Source organism: Hyperolius riggenbachi, chromosome 9, assembly GCF_040937935.1.
Source record: "Hyperolius riggenbachi isolate aHypRig1 chromosome 9, aHypRig1.pri, whole genome shotgun sequence".
In the NCBI taxonomy this organism is placed as follows: domain Eukaryota; kingdom Metazoa; phylum Chordata; class Amphibia; order Anura; family Hyperoliidae; genus Hyperolius; species Hyperolius riggenbachi.
The window spans coordinates 7899225-7915354 of NC_090654.1; the positions used below are offsets into that span (position 1 = coordinate 7899225).

The 16130-nt window shown below is 47.3% G+C and overlaps 1 protein-coding gene across 2 annotated transcripts in view; it reads right to left on the reverse strand.

The window, feature by feature from the left end:
* Window positions 1–4558: 4558 nt before the first annotated feature.
* LOC137533671 (inter-alpha-trypsin inhibitor heavy chain H3-like) overlaps window positions 4559–16130 on the reverse strand; it is a 196710-nt gene continuing 185138 nt past the window's right edge. For both annotated transcript variants that reach the window (XM_068255010.1, XM_068255011.1), the window contains 3 exons: window positions 15491–15663; window positions 10719–10830; window positions 4559–5505 (listed from right to left, as the gene is read on the reverse strand). In XM_068255010.1, the coding sequence (XP_068111111.1) occupies window positions 5337–5505; window positions 10719–10830; window positions 15491–15663 (454 nt within the window). In that variant the 3' untranslated portion in view covers window positions 4559–5336. The remainder of the gene's footprint in view (window positions 5506–10718; window positions 10831–15490; window positions 15664–16130) is intronic.

Genomic DNA, 16130 nt, shown 5'->3' on the forward strand with positions numbered 1-16130 from the left:
CCGCGCATGCGCACTGACGTAGTGGTGGCGGCGGTGTGACAGAGACGTAAAGTCTGTTTTTAAAGGGCTTAGGTCAACTAGTATTAAAATAATGTTTGATCAGCGACTTTGCAGGAAGTCACGGAATTCCTCTAATGGTACAAAAGTATCTCCTGACTCTGATCTACTTCACTATGTGGTGTCATCACAGCAAAGGAGCAAATCAATAATAACAATCTATGTGCAGTGCTACGGAAGATATAAATCAATAATAATAACAGCAATCTATGTGCAGCGCTATGGAAGATGCGGGCGCTATATTGTATAAATCAATAATAATAGCAATCTATGTGCAGCACTACAGAAGATGTTGGCGCTGTATAAATAAAAAATAATAATAGTTATGCATTTGTTTGATAAGTCTTAAATCGTCTGTAAGATTTGTAATCGGTTTGTGACCAGTTTGGAAAGAGCGCCCTCTACCTGTGAAGGGAATTCAGGGGGGCAGACAGCAATAAGATCTTGTTTTTAGCAGTGGAAAGAAGCCCTAGAAATGTTGCCATGCTTTGATGTCAATATTCTCAAGTGGCCATTAAGGGTACAATATCTTCATCAGATGCAAGCCTCGATTAGATTTGCGGGATTGAAAGTATTGGGAGATAATTATTGATTGTTGGCATAAACTGGACAATAACACTTTCTTCCTTCACATATGATTACAAAATCTAACATTCTGATCAACAATCGACTATAGAATCTCTTTACATCAATTTCCTCCACGTAGTGTGTGGTTTTTTTTTTTTTTTTTTTTGTACAATTCGATCATAAAAATTTAGTCCCATTAATGGGCACCTTTTTGAAAAATGTTTCTTGTTGTGCCAAACAGTCTGTGAAACAAGGGAGAAATATGGGGAGAAGGAGCAGCATATGGCTTTTTTAATAATGGGAAATGATAGATATTATAAAGTTGTTTTTTTTTGTGTGTGTGTTTTTTTTTTAAAGTGGCCTTTTATTTCTGGCGTTCCGGGTGAAAGACTTTCCTTGCAGACAAGGTCGTCTTCCAGTGAAATTCTTCTCTCGCTACAAATCACAGACCAATCCCATTTTCCAAAACTTTACAGTAAGCTTAAGTTGCATGACTTTTCTAGTCTGGAGTCTGTACTCTGCTTTCGTTACACACACAGCCCAGGCACATGCCTCTTCCTGCAGGAGTAGCAATAATTGTTGCTTGTTTCCCACATCTGCACTAACTGAGTGGCAGGAAGGTCTGACACTCCCGGTCCTGACAGGAAGGTCTGTCACTGCTGGTCCTGGCAGGAAGCTTTGACACTCCCAGTCCTGGCAGGAAGCTTTGACACTCCCAGTCCTGGCAGGAAGCTTTGACACTCCCGGTCCTGGCAGGAAGTGCTGACACTCCCGGTCCTGGCAGGAAGTGCTGACACTCCCGGTCCTGGCAGGAAGTGCTGACACTCCCGGTCCTGGCAGGAAGTGCTGACACTCCCAGTATTGGCAGTTTTTTTGTACCTGAGCATTTTAATTAATTTGCATAAAACATTTTTCAAATAGTAATGTTCTTTAATCCAAAGAACAACATGTAGATCTGAACTGTAGGGAATGCTTATTTCTGAACAGAGGTGGAATTTCACCAACAGAAAATCTTGTTTTTTATATTTTAGTTTTTTATATGAATGGGCAGTAAACTTATATATACTACAAATCTGTGTTTGAATCACCAGCACTACTCACTATTGCGAGTGCAACTGACAACACTGCTGTGAGTGTTAACTGACACCACTGCTACGATTGTAACTGACAACACTGCTGCGAGTGTAACTGACACCACTGCTGTGCGTGTAGCTGCTAACACTGTACACCAACTGTGATTATTTATTACTGGTAATCCTACTACTGATGTTTATTTTAATAAACGTTTGATGAAATCTGATCAGTGTACTTTGTCTTTTTCCAGAATAAAGTTGGCCACACATGATACAAAAAAATGATCCAATTTTACAGCAATTAAATTAAAGGACAACTGAAGTGAGAGGGATATGGAGCATGCCATTTTTTATTTCATTTTAAACAATACTAGTTGACTGGCAGCCCTGCTGATCTACTATATTTGGCTGCAGTAGTGTCTGAACCACACCAGAAACAAGCATGCGGCTAATCTTGTCAGATCTGACAATAATGTCAGAAACCCCTGATCTGCTGCATGCTTGTTCAGGGGCTATGGCTAGAAGTATTAGAGGAAGAGGCAGGCAACTGGTATTGCTTAAAAGGAAATAAATATGGCAGCCTCCATATACCTCTCGCTGTACAGGAAAATTGAAGGCTTTATTTTTTTAAATTTGTATTTCGCATTTTTGTAAATAAAAGATGGAGTGGTGTATTTTTCCAGATCACTTTTTATGAAAGTTAAATGGTGTACCGTAGGATAGATTGTCGATTTCTTGGACCTATTCCATTTTTTCAGAGTTTTCAATCATTTGTATTCGTAATATGGGAGAAAGCGAACGCAGGTGTGTTATACATTGGTCAGGTTTTTAAATGTTACAATCCATTCTGAAAAAAATAATTGTAATTATTTGGTCAATTTTACCCCCTCCATGTAGTAGGGGAGGTTACCTACACAACCTGTTCATAGTATTCAACATTTCTTGGCCCTCATCATACTACAGTAAAACTCCAATTACCTGACACTAATGGGGATTGGCTGATGCCGGGTAAGTGTAGTTTCTGGTTTTTAAAAATTGGCCTAGATAAAAAAACAGTACTATACCCCCACACTGTGGGGTAATGTAGTGGAAACGGGCCGTAATACTGTATACAGAAAAACCACCAGCTTACCAAGGCTTACAGCTTGACATCACATCTTGCTATTGGCTATCAGAAGCATGTGACGTGCAGAGGGCCCACTGCGCACGTACCGGAACCCTAAACCATCATTAGAATGCTTCCGGAATTCCCAGAAACGTATGTTTTACTTTTTATGTAAGCCAAAAAATGTCAGGTGGCAAGCAGGAGAGGCTAAGCTGGCACTTTCCCTAGAGCCCCCCCCCCCCCCCCCCATTTACCCCAATCCATCTCTGCTGTTGGGCATCTGGCCTCTGTACGTCCGGCTGACAGCTTCCCGCTGGATCCAGCAATCCTGAGAATGGCGATTACCACTGCATCATCAGATGTATGGGCGGAGTTTCCCTTTACCCCAATCCATCTCTGCTATTGGGCATCTGGCCTCTGTACGTCCGGCTGACAGCTTCCCCCTGGATCCAGCAATCCTCTGAGAATGGCGATTACCACTGCATCATCAGATGTATGGGCAGAGTGTCCCTTTACCCCAATCCATCTCTGCTGTTGGGCATCTGGCCTCTGTACGTCCGGCTGACAGCTTCCCGCTGGATCCAGCAATCCTCTGAGAATGGCGATTACCACTGCATCATCAGATGTATGGGCGGAGTTTCCCTTTACCCCAATCCATCTCTGCTATTGGGCATCTGGCCTCTGTACGTCCAGCTGACAGCTTCTCGCTGGATCTAGCAATCCTCTGAGAATGGCGATTACCACTGCATCATCAGATGTATGGGCAGAGTGTCCCTTTACCCCAATCCATCTCTGCTGTTGGGCATCTGGCCTCTGTACGTCCGGCTGACAGCTTCCCGCTGGATCCAGCAATCCTGAGAATGGCGATTACCACTGCATCATCAGATGTATGGGCGGAGTTTCCCTTTACCCCAATCCATCTCTGCTATTGGGCATCTGGCCTCTGTACGTCCGGCTGACAGCTTCCCCCTGGATCCAGCAATCCTCTGAGAATGGCGATTACCACTGCATCATCAGATGTATGGGCAGAGTGTCCCTTTACCCCAATCCATCTCTGCTGTTGGGCATCTGGCCTCTGTACGTCCGGCTGACAGCTTCCCGCTGAGAATGGCGATTACCACTGCATCATCAGATGTATGGGCGGAGGTCTCCTTTAAGTAAATGTCAATGAGATGCAAATAATTATGGCTTACCTTTGATTTAACTTCCCCCACCTTTTAGATCCTAAAACCTAGAGAAAAAAAAAATCACACCACAGTCCTGCACTTACCTTCTTGGGCTCCATCGCTACAGTTCTTCCTCCGGGTGGCGCTGTAACCCTATAGTGAAATCTCCAGCTGTCGTAATGACGACAGACTGTTCTCCCACCAGAGGGATCCAGAGCCTCCGAGGACCGGAAAAAGAATGGTTGCTGGCATCTGGATGCCGGTGGAGGTGAGTTGAAATGCCGCCCCACTGCCGCTGTCTCCGTATACCTCCCGGCGGCTACCCTGAGTCAGGCCCGGGATCACCCCTCCTGGCTGCTTTTTTCCACCCCGAGCCAGACTCGGGGTTACCGCCAGGAAGGTTAATGCAGGCTGCTTGCAGCTTAGAATTGGACCAATCAGGTGCATTTCCTGTCATTTTTGATTGGTCCAGTCTCAAGCCACATACAATTTACACGCAAGCTGGACTTACTGGCCTCTCATCCACCATCTGTAGTAAATATCCCAATCCGCTTTCTAATATGTTCACAGGAAGCACTCGGACACGACAATTATAACAAAAGTATTTATTATGCACATGTTTGGTGAAGTATATAAAACGTAATATTGCTCAACCAGCTGAGCATACATCTGTATTCTTATTATTTAGCATTTATATAGCGCTGACATCTTCTACAGCAAGGCACAGAGTGTATTGTCTTGTCACTAACTGTCCCTCAGAGGAGCTCACAATCTAATCCCTACCATAGTCATATGTCTATGGATGTATCATAGTCTAGGGCCAATTTTTAGGGGGAAGCCAATTAACTTATCTGTATGGGGTTTTTTTTTTGGCGGGGGGGGGGGGGGGGGGATATGGGAGGAAACCAGAGTGCCCAGGGGAAACCCACGTAGACATGGGGAGAGCATACAAACTCTGTGCAGAAAGTGCCCTAGCTGGGATTCAAACCGTGGACCCAGCGCTGCAAGGCAAGAGCGCTAACCAATAGGCCACCGTGCTGCCGCCTTTAGGCCCTATTTCTACTAAGCCTGAATTTGCCGCGTTCCCTCACGTACGAGAGGGGCGGGGTCACGCTGCCTATCCTATGGCTTGCCGTCCAGATCACACTTCGGTGTGAATTTGGAAGACATGCTTCAGATTTATGCAGCCCGCAGCCGATTCCCTATAGCTGTGTATGGTACGACTGAGCGATTCGCGCTGCGGCTACGGAGCAGAACGGAAGCCGCAGCTCAATCGTAAATGTCCGCGGCTCGCGATGGAAACTGGCTCTTGTGTGGAGTGACTCCTGCAGACGTCATACAGTTGTGTTCACAATAATAGCAGAGAGCTTATTCAGCGGGAGATACCAGTAAGTGGGGGTGCACATTGCTGAAAACATCGTTCACAATATAATCTGTATGATTTCCATCGATCAGCCCATCGCCATTGTTCGGGACAAACCAACAAGGAATCTGGAGGCCATCTTTCCCGCCATCTCTGTAATCTTTTTGTACACCCCTAAAATAAAAAATTTAAAAAATCAATGTAAACTATTTTATATTGATATCTTAATCATTAGTGCGTTAACACTTTGGCTCCAGGGTAGCGCACAGAGCTTAGCTGTCATTACTGGCAGTACAGTGGGGGTAGAGCGGTGATATCGGTGGGAGCGTGCAGCGGTAGGAGATTAAATCTACACCCTGGCAGGCATAGGAGGCTCCAAACAGCTGGGTAACCTACCATCTGTACGTAGCTTAAAGGAACGCTATCAAACCAAGTGTTTTAAAATGACAATGTACAAATAAATCTAAGTAGCTGTGTAAACATTTTCCTACTTTTCATGTTAAATATCAGAGGTAAAAGCTGTAATTCATTGTGTAGATTTTAGCTACATTGGAATATTTAATTTGCAAATGTGAATCTCTGCTTCAATATTGCACTGTTCTTTGCATGTCAGACTGCAGAGTTTGCCATATATGAAAAGCCTCGGGTATCAGCTTTCCCACACTATTACAAACAAGATACATTTCTTCTGGTTTAGTGCAGACAGCTCAGAGACACAGGCAGCTGCCAGTGAGAGCTTTCTCACACACAGGGTTAACAGATGTAGTGTAAAGGAATCCCCCCTCCCCTCATGATTAAGTAGTTGGCTGTCAGTGAAGTGTGAAAAGGACTTTGATAACAGTAAACAAACAGATAGGCATTGAAATGTATACATCTGTACTAAACAGAACTTCCCAAACTACTCTCAATTGAAAAAAAACACATAGACAATAGTGTTCCTTTAATGTAAAAGTTTTCACCCCAGAGAAACTTGAAGGAGTAAACTGAGTGCAAAAAGAGTGCAAGATGCGGGTAATGTTATATTTAGAATTTGCAGAAAGCCAAACTTAAAGTGAACCAGAGACGAAGCATCCTCATGTATTTTACCATGGAAATCAGTGGGAACATTAGAGAAAACACTTACCATGCTCTCTGTTCCATCCTCACTGCTAAAAGTGTCTGTTATCTAGCTGAGATAAGAATCCCGGACTGAGCATTGAGTCTGGCTTTGCTATAATGACTCAACTATAATGATTCCTGAGCAAAGCCAGCAGGGGGCAGGCTTGGACTTGAAGACAGCAAAGAACACAGTCTCAGCTATAATTATTCTGTAGCAAAGCCAGACCGACTGCTTAGTCGGGATTCTTATCTTAGAGGTGATAACAGGCAAATTAAACAGAGAACAATGTAACAAAGAGCAGATTAGGTGTTTACTGTCATGTTCCCACTGATTTATAAGGTAAAATACATGAGGTTGCTTCATCTCTGGTTCTCTTTAAAGAAGGTGCCAGATGGCAATAATCGCTGGGCCAGGGGGTGTCTGAAGAGCTCCATGCCCATCAGCAGGGGCCACAGTGCTTTATATGGAAGAGGAGTCTAACCTGCCCTTTCTTGCAAAGTATTCCTTCCCCCCACTGCTGACAGCTATAGGAGATGGTGATTAGAGTTAGGGGAGGAAACCCCGAGTCAGATCTGCAGAAAGCTGCGGTAATGCATACACTGCAGTCTTATTAAACAGACCCCTTATGCAGCCTCGGACAGGCTCACCGAACCACCGATGGTCCCATCGGTGGGCCCCGGCCGTCCCGCCTCCTGGGGGCCCCAGTGCTAAAAAGGAGGGGGGCTAAGCGCAGGAAGGGGGGACATTGTGCACAGATCGGCGGGGAGGGGCGGAAGCCTCCCCCCCCCTCCCTCACCTAGGGGCCCCCCTTCCGCGCTCCCCCCCTCCAGAATTGAAGCCAGCGGCAGCACCGGGGAAGAATCACTTACCAGCATGACAGAGAGATCCGTAGCTCTGCGTGCCGCTGGCTGGTCTCTCTGTCTCCTGAACTGACTGTCCAATCACGCTCTCGCAGGAAGTACTGCGAGAGCGTGATTGGACAGTCAGTTCAGGAGACAGAGACCAGCCAGCGGCTCGCAGAGCTACGGATCTCTCTGTCATGCTGGTAAGTGATTCTTCCCTGGTGCTGCCGCTGGCTTCAATTCTGGAGGGGGGGCCCCTAGGTGAGGGAGGGGGGTGGCTTCCGCCCCACCCCGCCGATCTTTGCCCGCTGCCAACCTGATTGCATTTTGAGGGGGGGAGGGGGGGGGGGGTATCTGCCACCAACCTGCCCACATTACGATTTTCTGGTCACTGCTGCCCACATTACGATTTTCAGGTGTCTGCTGCCCACATTGCGATTTTCAGGTGTCTGCTGCCCACATTACGATTTTCAGGTTTCTGCTGCCCACATTACGATTTTCAGGTGTCTGCTGCCCACATTACGATTTTCAGGTGTCTGCTGCCCACATTACGATTTTCAGGTGTCTGCTGCCTACATTACGATTTTCAGGTTTCTGCTGCCCACATTACGATTTTCTGGTGTCTGCTGCCCACATTACGATTTTCAGGTGTCTGCTGCCCACATTACGATTTTCAGGTGACTGCTGCCCACATTACGATTTTCTGGTCACTGCTGCCCACATTACGATTTTCTGGTCACTGCTGCCCACATTGCGATTTGCAGGTGTCTGCTGCCCACATTACGGGGGGGGGGGGGGTATCTGCCACCAACCTGATTGCATTTTGTGGGGGTATCTGCCGCCAACCTGATTGCATTTTGTGGGGGTATCTGCCGCCAACCTGATTGCATGTTGTGGGGGTATCTGCCGCCAACCTGATTGCATTTTGTCGGAAAATCTGCTGCGATTTGACTACTTGATGAATTATCATGAGGCATGTAACTACTTGAATATTTTATCTAAAATGTATCTGGCCGGACCTAATCTCTGTGAATAACACCGCTACTTATGTTGTGTTTGTTTGTTTTTTAAGTCTGCCCATGACTCATCGTGACCACGTCGATGTTCCAGTGCGTGGTGACACCCATTTACTGCTGCGCGCGCCGCATGTGGACATATCCCTATTGGAGGCTGTCCTCAGAAGTGCTCACGATCTTTTCCCTACCATAAACTCATGCAAAATTTCTAGAGTACATGTGTATGTGAGCCCAAAATGAGGGGGGGAGGAGGAGGGGATCTGAAACTTCCTTGGTGGGCCCTTAGTGTCCCAGTCCGACCCTGCCCCTAGGTGAGGGAGGGGGGTGGCTTCCGCCCCACCCCGCCGATCTTTGCCCGCTGCCAACCTGATTGCATTTTGAGGGGGGGAGGAGGGGGGGGTATCTGCCACCAACCTGCCCACATTACGATTTTCTGGTCACTGCTGCCCACATTACGATTTTCAGGTGTCTGCTGCCCACATTACGATTTTCAGGTGTCTGCTGCCCACATTACGATTTTCAGGTGTCTGCTGCCCACATTGCGATTTTCAGGTGTCTGCTGCCCACATTACGATTTTCAGGTGTCTGCTGCCCACATTACGATTTTCAGGTGTCTGCTGCCCACATTACGATTTTCAGGTGTCTGCTGCCCACATTACGATTTTCAGGTGTCTGCTGCCCATATTACGATTTTCAGGTGTCTGCTGCCCATATTACGATTTTCTGGTGTCTGCTGCCCACATTGCGATTTTCTGGTGCCTGCTGCCCACATTGCGATTTTCTGGTGCCTGCTGCCCACATTGCGATTTTCTGGTGCCTGCTGCCCACATTGTGATTTTCTGGTAACTGCTGCCCACGTTACAATTTTCAGGTGTCTGCTGCCCACATTACGATTTTCAGGTGTCTGCTGCCCACATTGCAATTTTCTGGTGTCTGCTGCACACATTGTGATTTTCAGGTGTCTGCTGCACACATTGTGATTTTCAGGTGTCTGCTGCCCACATTACGATTTTCAGGTGTCTGCTGCCCACATTACGATTTTCTGGTGACTGCTGCCCACATTGTGATTTTCAGGTGTCTGCTGCCCACATTACGATTTTCTGGTGTCTGCTGCCCACATTACGATTTTCAGGTTTCTGCTGCCTACATTACGATTTTCAGGTGTCTGCTGCCCACATTGTGATTTTCTGGTGTCTGCTGCACACATTACGATTTTCAGGTGTCTGCTGCCCACATTACGATTTTCTGGTGTCTGCTGCACACATTGTGATTTTCTGGTGTCTGCTGCACACATTGTGATTTTCAGGTGTCTGCTGCACACATTGTGATTTTCAGGTGTCTGCTGCCCACATTACGATTTTCAGGTGTCTGCTGCCCACATTACGATTTTCAGGTTTCTGCTGCCCACATTACGATTTTCAGGTGTCTGCTGCCCACATTGTGATTTTCTGGTGTCTGCTGCACACATTACGATTTTCAGGTGTATGCTGCCCACATTAGGATTTTCAGGTGTCTGCTGCCCACATTAGGATTTTCTGGTGACTGCTGCCCACATTACGATTTTCAGGTGTCTGCTGCCCACATTACGATTTTCTGGTGTCTGCTGCCCACATTACGATTTTCAGGTGTCTGCTGCCCACATTACAATTTTCTGGTCACTGCTGCCCACATTGCGATTTTCAGGTGTCTGCTGCCCACATTACGATTTTCTGGTCACTGCTGCCCACTTTTGGGGGGGGGGGGGTATCTGCCACCAACCTGATTGCATTTTGTGGGGGTATCTGCCGCCAACCTGATTGCATTTTGTGGGGGTATCTGCCGCCAACCTGATTGCATGTTGTGGGGGTATCTGCCGCCAACCTGATTGCATTTTGTCAGAAAATCTGCTGCCATGTGACTACTTGATGAATTATCATGAGGCATGTAACTACTTGAATATTTTATCTAAAATGTATCTGGCCGGACCTAATCTCTGTGAATAACACCGCTACTTATGTTGTGTTTGTTTGTTTTTTAAGTCTGCCCATGACTCATCGTGACCACGTCGATGTTCCAGTGCGTGGTGACACCCATTTACTGCTGCGCGCGCCGCATGTGGACATATCCCTATTGGAGGCTGTCCTCAGAAGTGCTCACGATCTTTTCCCTACCATAAACTCATGCAAAATTTCTAGAGTACATGTGTATGTGAGCCCAAAATGGGGGGGGGGGGGGAGGAGGAGGGGATCTGAAACTTCCTTGGTGGGCCCTTAGTGTCCCAGTCCGACCCTGCCCTTATGTATGCCATTCATTTCTAACAATAAGCAGAGCTGAACTTTAGGGATTGCATAATTATTCCTCAACAAATGTCAGATTACAAGACAGAATCCAACCATACCGTGCTGCAGAAATGCCTCTCCTGTTTACACCGGGAAATACACAAGGATTTACCTTATCACTGTCAGTGTCCTGCTCTTTACTGTCATCTTTGCCTCTGGACGGCCGGGGTCAGCAGTGATGTGAACATCAGAGACTTCATAATCGATTCCATGGAAGAATTGTCCTTTGGGGAAAAATAGACAAGGTCATAAAATAAGATGAACAACAATAGTTGGCTTGCTCCCAACCTGCCCTGACCTCTGTCTGGATTCTGGCTTTGGCTTCCTCCCACCCTGACCTGACCTCTGCCTGCATTCTGACTTTGGCTTCGACTCATCCTGTCCTGACCTCTGCCTGGATTCTAACTGAGTTGCTCCCACCCTGACCTGACCTCTGCCTGGATTCTGACTTTGGCTTCCTCCCAGCCTGTCCTGACCTCTGCCTGGATTCTGACTTTGGTTTCCTCCCAGCCTGTCCTGACCTCTGCCTCGATTCTGACTTTGGCTTCCTCCCAGCCTGCCCTGACCTCTGCCTGGATTCTGGCTTTGGCTTGCTCTCAGCTGGCTCTGAGTTCTGCCTCTCTTCTGACCTTGCTAGATTGTCATCAGTCTCGATCTTTGGCCCGTCTACTGACCTTACTCTTCCTGCCACCTGTTCCGACCCTCTGCTTGTCCTTGACACCTTCTAAACCAGTATCTCTCCACTGTGAATTTACCTGTTCTCCTCTCACCAACAGGGCAATACTGGGAGCTGTGACTTAGTGGCTCTTTACAGTAAAGTAGCCTGTCACCCACTAGAGGTGGTAGCCCAACAGCCCTTGTGGGACGGTCGGGTGAAGACCAATAGTGACTTAGATAGTGTTCCCCAGGGGAGTCCATGTCTGCCACTATTCTCATGGTTAACTCTGCTCAGCAGCGGAACAATATATTTACATTGTTGCACTATTATTAGCACATATAAACAGCTGCACGTGAATCAAGACTCAGTTGATTCCCAATTCCTATGACTAGGGAGATTTGTAGCTGGCTGTTATAAGGGCCCATCTCCACTACAAGTAAACATAGGAAAATTTGGGTAAAATTGTCATGTTAATGAAAGTGTACAGTATGTTCTGGTTTTCATTACACGCAAACTTTCATTTGTGTTGCAGGAAAAACTGACAGTTTGCAGCATTTGTTTTTGCATGATGCACCTGCTTGCATCCAAATCACGCACAGTGATCCTCCGGCCTCAGAGCATTTGAATCTTCCGGGGAAAATGAATGCATGTATGGCCTGCTTAAAGGACAGCTGTAGTGAGCGGTATATGGAGGCTGCCATATTTATTTCATTTTAAACAATACCAATTGCCTGGCAGCCCTGCTGATCTATATGGCTGCAGTAGTGTCTGAATCACACACCAGAAACCAGCATGCAGCTAATCTTGCCAGATCTGACAATAATGTAAGAAACACCTGATCTGCTGCATGCTTGTTCAGGGGCTATGGCTAAAAGTATTAGAGGCAGAGAATCAGCAGGATAGCCAGGCAACTGGTATTGCTTTGGAAATAAATATGGCCGCTAACATATCCCTCTCATTACAGTGGTCCTTTAAAGCAAATCTGTGAGTGTATAAAAAAAAAAAATACCTAAGTCACGGGAAGCTCCTGTATGAACCAGAGGCTTCCCATGTCACCCTCGATCTCACCGCTACTTGCTGGGTCTTCTTCTCTGTCAGTGTGTGAACTTGGCGCACTGCACAGGTGTAAGTATGGCCTGGGCTGTAGCAGGGAGCCACTCATGCCTGGAGGAAAAGCCCGGCTACTGCACAGGCGCAGAGTACTCCGGAGCCTGCGCAGTGCATTCGTACACGGACAGGAGCTCAGCTGCATGAACATATTCCACAGGCTCTAGTCAGATATCAGTCAGAGGGTTCCAGCGCTAGATCACTGGGGAGGAGGAAGATGGCGGAGGCCCCTGGACTATCCAGAAGCCTACAACTGAGGCGACTATTCAGTTTCGTCTATAAAGGTACCAGTGCACACTCCACAGTGATCAATATCGGATAGTTGCCACCTCATACACCAGGTACATATAGCGCATAGGCTGCCCACAGATAAAAGCTTATTCCAGCAAGCATCCACCAGGATCCATAGAAAGTAAGGTGCGCAGCACGTTAGATCTCCGGGGCACTGTAAGTTTAAACACCGCGGCGTCCCGCCAGTGAACTTTCCCAGGAGCATCAGCATGCAAGCTACCTGAGCGCTCTATTCCTCAAGTGTAATGACGTCAGGGCGCACTGGCTCTGCTGGTACTGGACTCTTTATGCGGTTGGCGCAGTATATCTGAATGTCTGAAGTATTCAATTTTACTTCCATTTTTGACTTGGGATCCCTTAAAAGTGGGCACTTATCTCACTAGAGGGAAACCTGTGGATAATCCAGCGGCTCTCCCTGTCTCCTCCTCCATCACCCTGTTTCTGCGCTGCCGGGCAATGGGCAGGTGGGAGGTCATCTGTGCACCCCCACTGCATCTGATACAGCGTGCAACATAGCATAGGGAGGGGCCTACTGCAGATTCCAGCGGTGGCCTAGTCCGGCTGTGCATGTAAGAAGCACTTTGCTGACACTGACAGCTCGGAGGAGGGTGGGGGTGGGGCAAGGCTTACAAATGAGCAGCCACGGAAAGCTATGCACAGCGCACTTGTGTAGTGTCCCGACTCCCTACACATGCAGCACAGCACTGCACCGGCTGGCGGCCCTAAATCATGAAAGGAGAAGCGGCCCAGGGGGTAATTTCCCCCCTAGCCTGTCTGCGCCTGGCTGTCCCCTCTGCAAAACTGCAGACTGGCCCTTGTCGATGGCTCACGTACTAGCACAGACCCAATTGGGCTGTGCTTTTTCTGCTGAACCCCCAGTGGTTTTATGCTGCTGCGCAGGCACAGGTCGGCAAGCTTCAGGAGGACACCAGACTGGTGAGGTAGAGGGAGATGGGCGGAGCCTCTGGAAGACCCAAAACCATCCCTTTCCCGAGGTTAGCAACTGTCTTGTTAGTTTGCAACCATCACAGGCTTGCGTTAAACGGCGTTGGGACCGCGTATGGCTCAGCTCTACTATCCCCAGAGTCTACGCCACCAGTTCCCGCAGTCCCAAGCTGATTACTTCCTCGCGTGGCCGCTGATTCTGTCATGTGACAGGCAGCTGAGAGTCTTCTGATCAGTAAGGAGCCGTTTTCATTGGCTTCTAACCAGGTGATCACTGTGAGCCAATCACAGTGATCACAAACTAAAGAATGTAAAGAAGGCTCTGATCCTTAACCCTAGCCGACCGCTCCATGCTGATTGGCGCGAACGCGGCGGCAGCTCCAGGGCCACTCCTCACCGATTGGCGTGAATGGCTGCAGGCGGGGATTGTAGGAGATCGCACGCGCTGATGAATGACGGAGCTCAGTCTCCCATCAGCAATAGCCGCTCGTAGACTGTTAGACAGCGAAACCTCCGTCTGTAAACATTGTACATCGCTGCGCTGTACTGGGGACAGCCGTGTGACATGGCTGTCCCCCTGGGGGACATAGGAGCGATCCCCTGTGATAGGTTGAAGCCTATCACAGCCGATCGCTGTCATAGGCTGCAGGGCCAAAAAAATGGGCAATTGCCCCAGGGCCCCAGAGCCTGTAGGGGCCCCCAAGTTGTCCCTCCCCCATCTTAACTGTTGCTCCCCAGGGACTCTGCAGAGAGAGGAAATGTGGCTGCAACAAAGAGCCTCTAATGACGTTTTTTGGTCAGGGTGGTGTCTGTTGGGGGGCCCCCAGGCTAATTTTGCCCTAGGGCCCAATTGTTACTTGAACCGGCCCTGATAGGCTGACTGGGGGAGGAAGGGAAAATTCATTAAAAAATACATTATTTTATTTAAAGAAAAAAAGAAGCAAAATATTTGTAAAAAAACCAAACAAAAAAACAAACATTGGGGGAGCGATCAGACCCCACCAACAGAAAGCTCTGTTGGTGGGGAGAAAAGGGGGGGGGGAAATCACTTGTGTGCTGAGTTTGATGGCCCTGCAGCTAGGCCTTAAAGCTGCAGTGGCCCAATTAGGGGAAAATGGCCTGGTCACAAGGGAGGTTTAACACCGCGGTCCTCAAGTGGCTAAGGTGTGGTCTGCAAGTAGTTACGCTTTTGGTTAATTAAACGTTTTCCAATACATACAGAGGTGCCAAGCTATCATTGGACTCCAAGCTGTGTGATACTCCGGTTATTCATTGCCTGATGAAGTGGAATGTTGCCCGTGAAACGCGTTGCAGTTTTTGTTTAGGAGTATGTGAATAAATTGTTGTTTCTTCAATCAACAGCATTTTGTCTGTTTTAGCGTGGCTGGTCCACCACCGCCACCTAAACATTTTTAAGCCTTTTATCGTATTTTATCCTATTGGCGCCTCTGTATTTCCATACATCAAGTCGACCACCCTTGGTGGAAGGGTGACAAACCCTCCTTTCTTCCTTCTACAGAGAGCGACATCTTAGCTCTGAGTGGGGTCAGGCCTAATCTCCCCACCTGCCTATACAGTGGTTGCCTTGGAGCAACCCAGGTTTGTAAGTATAATACTTACGATTTAATTTTTCATCCATTTTCCTCAACATACTACACTATATTGGGCTCTCGGTCTCCATTTTATATGTAGTTTTCCAATTCAACTCATGTAGACTGCCTGGTTCAAAACTTCCAGTTTTAACTGATGGCTAACAGTACAATAATCTTCTTCTCACATAAGTGAAGGTGGGTTGGTGGTTGTTTCTTCGTAGCACGTCTTTATTGAATCAGATGAAGAATTAAACACATTAGGTCTCATATGAAGACATTCTGAAATCTCACCTAACAGTCCATGGACTCCCTCGGAAAATTTCTGATCATCCACCGTGTAGAGTCCCAAATAAGATCTGTGAAGAGGATGATCTTTCCAAACACTATGCAAAACCACAACAAACGCTGCCCCTTCTCCGAAACACAGCTGGAGGTAGTTTAGCCCGCTCAGCACCAGGTTATATCTGCAACATGAGAAAAACAAAAAGCACTGTTCATTACAATTGATATTTAAGGGGTTTCAAAAGATGTCACGTTGGTTGAATCTGCCTGAAATTGATTGGGAGTACTTACCGTAGTCATGTGCTACAGCATTTAAAGAGAGACTGAAGTTTCTCAAAATTCAGGTTTTTATTTTTAAAATCTCTTTAATATCAATAGTGAATGATTCACGATGTCTGCACCCAATTGACACTTATATTAACAAACAAAGAACATTTATATCGCGCTTTTCTCCTGGCGGACTCAAAGCACCAGAGCTGCAGCCACTAGGGCGCGCTCTATAGGCAGTAGCAGTGTTAGGAAGACTTGCCTAAGGTCTCCTACTGAATAGGTGCTGGCTTACTGAACAGACAGAGCTGAGATTTGAACTCTGGTCTCCTGTGTCAGAGGCAGAGCCCTTGACCATTACACCTTCCAGCCACTGCTTACG